General features: G+C 30.9%; 1 protein-coding gene across 3 annotated transcripts; it reads right to left on the bottom strand.

The window, feature by feature from the left end:
- Positions 1 to 4: 4 nt before the first annotated feature.
- LOC135842742 (UDP-glycosyltransferase UGT5-like) lies at positions 5 to 4,863 on the bottom strand. 3 transcript variants are annotated; one of them, XM_065360347.1, is made up of 5 exons: positions 4,648 to 4,863; positions 3,190 to 4,028; positions 1,061 to 1,283; positions 714 to 933; positions 5 to 540 (listed from the first exon to the last, which is right to left on the bottom strand). In XM_065360347.1, exons 2-5 carry the CDS (start codon positions 4,015 to 4,017, stop codon positions 261 to 263), a joined length of 1,551 nt encoding a protein of 516 aa, XP_065216419.1. In that variant the 5' UTR covers positions 4,018 to 4,028; positions 4,648 to 4,863; the 3' UTR covers positions 5 to 260. The 3 variants fall into 3 exon arrangements, with proteins under 3 accessions (XP_065216419.1, XP_065216420.1, XP_065216418.1); XM_065360348.1 differs by having other exon boundaries at positions 4,658 to 4,863; XM_065360346.1 differs by lacking the exon at positions 4,648 to 4,863 and adding an exon at positions 4,333 to 4,581.
- Between the last annotated feature and the right edge of the window lie 3,835 nt (positions 4,864 to 8,698).

Below are 8,698 nucleotides of genomic sequence, written 5' to 3'. Positions count from 1 at the left end.
ACTCTCGAAACTCGAATAATTTATTATTGTATATAAGACATTATGGATTTAAAAATTTTCCAATTAAATTTCTCTATAAATATTTAAAAATACATGAAATCAATTTGAATTAAATTTTCATTAAATGGTAACTATAAATACGTTAATTAAAGTACATGAAAATATCTCTACAAAAATACTAAGTAAAAAAAAAAATTATCACATTACACATTTACGTATCAACTACATACGAGTACTTCTTATACTTAGCCATCAGTCTTTCAATTAACCTTAGTTTTTTTGGATTTACCGAACACTGCTCTAGCTAAAGATTTAACTAGTTTTCTTATTAAATAAAAGCTAACAAATAACGCACCTAGTACAAATGCTATCACATCGAGTAATAAATATTGGTACCATTCGAGGTGTGTTGCAGCTGTTTTGAGATGATGGGCTCCCTTATGTCTTAATACGTATTCGGTCCAAAAAACAGCATTATCTGTGGGTGACATTGGTCGATCGCGAAACACTGACGATAATTTTTTAGCATTTTCATGGTACCTAGATAATGGAATCAAAATTAAATTAATATCTAATCATGGTTATGTGTATTATCAGTCAATGTTGGTAAGGTTATTTTGTGGTTTTAGAATAATTGATCATGCCATGAGTAACCTTGTGAAATTTAATTATTATAAAATATTATTAAGTACTTTTTTTTTAATTTTACCTACCTTTTATTATTCAATACAGTTTTAATTTTCTCTAAAACGTGTTCAGCTGTGATGTCGTTATACCATAAGAGTTCTCCGGCTCCAGCAGCCTGGATGGTTTTTATATTCATTTTTTGATCACCGTAAAATGGAATTCCGATGATTGGAACTCCTTCAAAAACTGCCTCGTTTAGACCTAAAGCTCCTCCGTGACTGATGAATAATTTGATATTAGGATGAGCTGTAAAATTATAAACAAAATACTTATACAATAATTCAATTTTAATAATTTTAATAACCATGAAGTGACGTGATGTTGAAATGAAAAGAAATAAGTAGATTTGTGTTGTGTTTTTTTTCAAACTTACCCAAAATATCTCTTTGGGGCATCCATTTTTTTATCATGACGTTATCTGGTTTATTAGGCAACGTTTCGTTTTCCCATTTCCATAAAACTCGCTGAGGTAATTGACGAAAAGCGTCCTCAAAAGCTTGTCTAATGTGAACTGGCATTGTTTTTGCTTTCAATAAGGATCCCAGGCAAAAGTATATTACTCCGTGGGTGGACTCGTTGATGAATTTTTCGATATCCTGCGAATCATGAGAGGGCTCATATTAGTTTGAAAAATATGCTTAAATGCCCAATTCTTTCTTTTCAATTGAAATTTTTTATTTTTATCTAGAAAGTTTTTTTGCATTAATTACGTCATTTTAATGATATTTCAGCGAATTTTTCTTGATTTTTTTTTCTTACTATGTGCTATTGTTTTATCGGATTTCGAGTAATTATTTTGAGTGGTTTTGTTCATTTTTTAAACAAATTTTTGCAAAAATTTCCGGATTTTCTGCATCAGTCTGATGACTTTTCGTAATTTTGATTAATACATGTATGAAAATTTTGCTGAAATTTTGTGCAAACTCTACCTATCTGTTTTAAAATTATTGAATGAAAATGTAAAAAATCTTTTAAACATCAAAAATTTGGAAACGCCTGATAGATTGGATCGACGCTGGAAAAATTGTTAAAATTACAGAAAATTGGCAAAAACTGATGAAATTTTCCAAAAATTGCACTCACTACACCAAAATTCCTCAAATTACCAAAACATAAAATATTTAAAAATTGAGAAAAATTTAATAAAGCATCATTATCTAGGTATTAATAGTGCAGTAGCCTATCTATTGCAAAAAAAATTCCGAAATTCGCGAAAAATCATTTCAAATCAATAAAAATGGGGTAAAAATTTGACAAATAAAACGAAAATTTGCAAAAAATTTGGTTAAAATTTTGTAATATCATCAACAGAAAACAAAAATTGTTAAAAGCAAAAAAGAAATTTTGAAAATTACGTGTCAATTGATTTTTGGGGATTCAAATTCATCGATTTTCGATCAGGATCGATTTTAAATAAAAATTCTGTTTTTGAGGTTGAAATTTATTTTCCATATTTTTATAAAAAATTTTGCTAAATTAATTTTAAAATCATAATGAAATAAAAAATTCAAAAATATTGTAGGTGCATACCTATGTGCCTAAAATTTGCAAAAAAATATCAATTATACCTACTCAAAAATTAACAGAGCAAGCTAAAACAGAAAATCTTTGCAATTGAAATGAAAATTGAAATTCATTTCACAAAAATAAGATAATTTTAGAATTATTGAAAAAAAAATGGAAAAGTAAATACTTAATAGTTTTTGGAACAAAAAATTGGATAGGTAAATAATCAGAAAACAACAAGTTAAAATTTTTGAATTAAAAAAATGGAAAAATTAAATTGGGCACTTATTTTATCACCTACCCACATTTGGCTGACTAAAATACGTATAAATTGAAGCAACTACTCAACTTTTGTTCAAAAAAATGAATAATTTTAGACACCAGCAGAAAAAAATAGAAAAAATGGTTTTTTTATACCAACCTCCGAAAATTTGAGATTCTCAGATTAATATTCAATTTCATCTTACAAAATAATGCATTAAAATGTTGACAGATGAACTCCTCATTTTTTTTTCTTTTTTCGTTTTTTCAATCACTAATTTTTCTTAATGTTACCTAGGTACTTTTGTCATTTTATTTTTTCCAAAATCATGTTGAATTTTATAAGGTATTTTCAAAGTGATTTACCTATGTATCCTCTCCATCTCCTAATTTGTTGTAATTTTTTTATTTAAAAAAAAATCACAAATTATTTTGTTTCAATAATATCTGTGTAATTTTTTTTCTAATTTATTTTTAATTTTAAAAAATGATTTGATTTTGAATGGGAGTAAAGTCTCCTCTTCAAGAAAAGTTTTCGATCACGGATATGTTTTTTCACTTTTTTGCTAAAAAAATGAAGCTATTTCTGTAATATAAGGCAGAAAAAAAAACATTTGATTCGAGATCTTTTTCTTCAAAGAAAATTTTTTATCCGACTTTTTAAAAAAAGTAAAAAATTAAATCGGAATTTTAACGCACTTCGATAATTTATTTTATACTTCGCACCAATCTTACCTTAGGCAAAGGGGCAGCATCTTCAATATGTATCCCTCCCACTTCGACCACGCTGGGCACCAAAGGTCTAGGCGAGTTCATACTAAAATGACTAAACGACAATATCATGCTGGTATTCTTGGCGATCTCTTGGACCGGAGGAATCCCAGATCCCAGATACTTCCTCACCAACTCGTTCGTCTTCGGTTCCCAAATAAACTTATGGCAAATTCTCGACATCACGTACGTCGCCACATTATAAAGTCTTTGGTAAAATGTCGAATGATATTCCAGTAAAACATCGCTGAATTGAAACTGTATGAAGGACGGATTATCGATATTTCCAACTCGATCCGAATACCAAGGTAGGATCGGTAACGAAGAAAATAACACCAGAGGTAAATCCAATATGTATGCGAATGGTATCAGGGCATCGCTGCAGAATGCTTCGGTGATCAAAAGGTCGTATTTTTCTTTAGTCTTGAGTAAATCCTGTATCGGATTACAGGCTAAAATAGGCTCGTGTAGTTCTGGAACCACTTGCAGAAAGTTTATCAAGTGGAAAGCTGTCTTGTATTCGGTAGATGCGAATCCTACGTCGAATAAGATATCTGGTATGTGCAGACAGTGGCTGGAATCGATCTCGTGGTAATTGGTGATATTTTTATTCTTCGGGAACGATGTCATTACCGTTACATCGTGACCACGTTTGGCTAGTTCTACAAATAGAGCGTCGAATGCTATGAAATGGCTTTTCAGGGGGTATGGAAATAAAGCCAAGATGCGGGATCCTTCGCAGAAGTTTAGATTTACGGGCAGTAGCAACAACAACGCTGATAACAGCAACATATTTTGTGACTCTGGAATACAAGAATGAAATATGTAGGTATAGGTACGTAAACGTAATAAAGTTTGAGTAAGATTGAAATTGTCGCGAGTTGTTTTGCTTTTTCACGGATTGATAAATTTTCCACGCTGATTATGCAATACGAATTGAATTTTTATTCGCTAAAATACGAATAATTACCTACGCAAGTACCACATGCGTTTATTTTATCGTCGAATGACTGAAAACTTGAACCAAAGCCAAACCAAGCATCCCAAAATAATCGTCAAATAAACGTACCTACTTAGGTACTTATCAAGTGGGTACTTAAGACTTACTTTATTTGTAGCTACTGTGATCCTTTACGTATGTTTTCATCGGACACCAAACAATTCAAAAAAAGCACCGACATTCGCGATACGTTTATTACGATTAGAATTAGTTCAAATAAGGAAGGAAGTATTTGTACGGTACAAAGTTTTATAACTACACTGGTTAGTAATCATGTCGCATGGTAGTACTTGTTTTTTTATATTTTCTCCTTCTTCACTAGTAGGCACACATCTATCAACGAGTTATGTTCTATCAGGTACGATTAGCGAGTACTACATTATATTAGTTTACTATTGAAATTGATATATTCGAATACGTACCTCTACCTACCTAACTATACGAAGATCTATAGCGCGAAAATTATCTATTTACTTGGTCAAGAAGTGTAACCGGTTTACAAATTCATTTTAAAACATTGGATGTTAATGATTCGTCGCGGTAGCGTAGTAAAATCAGTGTGATGATAATTTTTTTTGAAATCTATTCTCTCTCGTATGTTCGTTCGCGAGTTACGGCTGTTTAGGTAGGTATCGTAATCAACGAACGCGCAAACGAGACGATTATTATTTTCGAATTTGAACTTCGACCTTGGGTAATAAAGGACAATAATTCAACGATATATTTGTAGATACGGCGTCCCAGTTTTCTTTATGTTCAATTTTTGTTATCATTGTTTCAGTTTATTGCTTTTTCTCGCGAAGTTTTATCGTAATAGGTAATTATTAGATAATAGGTATTATATTTGTACGTTGATATGTACCTATTCTATGAAAAATTAAAATTTCAGAAATTTCTTTCTTGAAGTTAAAAATTGTAAAAATTGGTATTTTCAAAAAAAATCATTTCTGGGTCATTCCGCGTCAATTCGACCAAAAAGTGGTAAGGGGGGGTCGCAGATTTTTTGAAATTTTTCCTGTGGAAAGACCTTCCGAAGAGATGACCAATGGCGCAAATCGCAGCCCTATAGCTCTTTTTCAAAGGCTGTTAGGGGGTGCCAAAGTGTTCAGTGAACTTGAAATATCATCCATTTCAGCAGTGGATTACTCTATAACCGTGATACCTACCAAAATGGAACTTTTTCCAATATTTAGGGGCTGTGAAAGGCTTTTTGATGATATCATAAAAATCAGTGTTGCCACTTTTTTTCGTATGAAAAATTAGCTCAAAAAGTTTTAAAACGTAATTTTCATATTGTTCCGATTCTCAAAAATTCTGAAAAAAATATATTATGGACAACTTTTTATGCTGAACAACATATTAAAAAATTGGGATGGCATTATGACGTAAAGTCGATTTAAAAAAATTGAAAGTTTGCGGGAAAAAATGCGATTTCTTAAAACATGAAAAAAAGTTTTGACTGGTGAAGTTGACCCATTTGACATTTGACCCCAATTTTTACACATCCGTTGAAAAAGTTGATGAAACCCCTTTCACTCGATAAAATAAACTCATTACAAAAAAATTAAAATTCGAAAAAATAAAAAAAATAAACGAATTTTAATTTTTTTGCCATGAGTGTGATTTTCATCAACTTTTTCATGAAATAAGTAAGTCAGAAAGTGGTCAAAATAAGACAACTGAATGAATTTAAACTTTTTTTGATGTTTGGAATTAAAAATTGAATTGTTTCAAATTTTGATTTTTTTGTAATGAGTTTATTTCATTGAGTGAAGGGGCTTTTTCAACTTTTTCAACGAATACGTAAAAATAGGGATCAAATGGGTCAACTTCACCAGTCAAAACTTTTTTTCATGTTTTAAATTAAAAAATCGCATTTTTTCACAAACTTTCAATTTTTTAAAATTGACTTCACGACATAATGCCATCCCAATTTTTCAATATGTTGTTCAACATAAAAAGTTGTCCATAATATATTTTTTTCAGAATTTTTGAGACTCAAAACGATATAAAAACTACGTTTTGAAACTTTTCGAGCTAATTTTTCGTACGAAAAAAGTGGCAACACTGATTTTTATGATATCACCAAAAAGCCTTTCAGAACCCCCTAACTATTGGAAAAAGTTCCATTTTGGTAGGTATCGCGGTTATCGAATAATTCACTGGTGAAATGATGAATGCTATTTCAAGTTCACTGAAAACTTTGACACCCCCTAGCAGTCTTTGAAAAAGGGCTAGAGGGCTGCGATTTGCGCCATAGGCCATCCCTTCAAAAGATCTTTCCACAGAAAAAATTTCAAAAAAATCGCCGATCCCCCCCCTCCCACTATTTCTTGGATGCATTGACGTGGAATTACCCAAGTCGCTTTTTTGTTTTACCTCTTTAAAATTGAAGGAACTCAGTGATTGAAATTTTCAAAGTTATTTTGCTCCTAAAGTGAATCATGAACATGAATTTTCTTGTAGAACATTCAAAGTTGTGCTAGTCAAGTTGAATTTATTTTGCCTAAATTAAATACGTTCGAATTCTTAAAAATTGTAAAATTCACATTTTTCAAGTGAGCTCTCAAGTTTTAAAAATTCTGTAGCGCCTTTAATTTTGAGTTAAATTATGTATGTATTAGATGCTTAAATGGTTCAATTTGTTGACTTTCAACTTGCTATTTTTTCCTCCGATATTATTTTTGTTTTGAAAATGAAATTTAAAAAAAACAGCAACAACAACAACAATTATGCTGTGGAAATTAATTGGTCTTTTTGAATCATTGCCCAAGATTTTTTCTTATTTTTTCAACGAAATATTACATAAATTTTCTCAAAAAACCAAAATTTGTTTGGTCTGAGGCATAAAAAATGTCTAAAAAAAATCGATATTTTTTTTTTACTTCTCCTCAGAATTTTTATTGACTTCATTTTGACCAAATTCAACAGAGTCCTTCATTTTGAGTTCAAAGTTACCCATAAAAATTGTTTAGCCCCCAAAGTGTCCTTGAAGGGACGATATCCATATGAGTTCTCGAAGAGGGGGCATAATATTTGTTTAGCTCTAGCCCCTACCCAACCTGATTTGAGAAAAATTTCCCACCATCAAAATATTGAATTTGAGATTCTGCGTCCCTAGCTGTCATTTGTATCAAAATCCAAGATCACCTTTGAGCGGTTGAAAATTTGCAAATTGTTCATTTTTGGGAAAGGAATTCGTGTTTTGAACATTTTTTTCTTCGCCAGTATTTCGCATTAATTATGCCAAAATATTGAAAGATAATCATTCCTGAAACTAAGGAAATATTTTGGAACCCAGTGGTGCCAATTTTTTTGGATCATTATTTCCAGTTTCAAAAACCCGAAAATATTTCATAAGTTTTTGGCTATTTTTATCGAATTTTTTAAATAAGAAATAATGATCAAAAAATTGGCACCATACGTGGTTTCCAAAATATTTCACTAATTTGAGGAATATAGTATCTTTCAATATTTTAGCATAATCAACGAATTTATCCAAAAATAAGCGATTTGCAAATTTTCAACCTGATCGACGTATAGAATATCGAACTTTCAAATCAAGACGAATGTCTTTGCTGGATTAGCTACCTATAATGTCAAAATCCGTCAACTTTTTGTCTCGATCTACCCTACTAAGCATAAGTAGGCATTTAATGGATGGATTTTGAAAATTTTCATTGGGCTGGGAAAGGTGGGTCAAACCACAAAGTTGGACTGATTTTTTTCCTTTTCAACTGACAAAAGAGCTGCTCTTGAGGTACCCGCTTCTGACTTGAAGAAGACCAATATTTTTGTAGAGAGATGGTCTGAAACTATTGGTAACAAAATTTCAACTCCTCGAGTAAATAAATTCAAAATTTGCCATTCTCGGTGATTTGTGCTTCTTTTTTTAAAAAAATAATAGTTTATTTTTTTATTCAGTAAAAAAGCGCGATTTTTTATTCCTCCAGAAGGCGTGGAAATTTAATTTGGACAGCTGAAAATCGAGTTATGGGTTATCCTTAACCTACAAGTATTTAAGGAGTTTATAAATCCATATATATTTGATCCCATTTTCAGACAGACATCTCAAAGTGTATTTCTATGACCAGGCTGCCCCAACCCGGTGCTCATCTCTCTCGCCTGGATGAGCATAATACATTATTTTATTGTTGTACGAGTAATTTCAATTTTTTGACAATTTTGGGAGAGGGAGTTTAAAATTTCTGAAAATTTTGATTTTGGGACTATATTGGCTTCTATGAAGCCAAATTGGTTTAAATTGAGAATTTGGCTTATAATACATAAAAAAATCAAATTTTTCATGTTGATTTTTGGACCCCTTTTCTCAAATTTGGGACCCTTTTAAAAGAAAAATTGACCCTTTGCTATAATTTTCCTGTAAAGTAATCGATGAGAGCTTTTGATTTTTTAAAATAATTTTCTAGCTTTTATACTTACCTGCAAAAAAAAAGGTTTTTTAACATTTTT

This window comes from Planococcus citri, chromosome 4 (genome assembly GCF_950023065.1).
Source record: "Planococcus citri chromosome 4, ihPlaCitr1.1, whole genome shotgun sequence".
Classification (NCBI taxonomy): Eukaryota; Metazoa; Arthropoda; class Insecta; order Hemiptera; family Pseudococcidae; genus Planococcus; species Planococcus citri.
The sequence above is the reverse complement of the archived record's forward strand: the minus strand, read 5'-3'. Positions and strand labels throughout refer to the sequence as shown.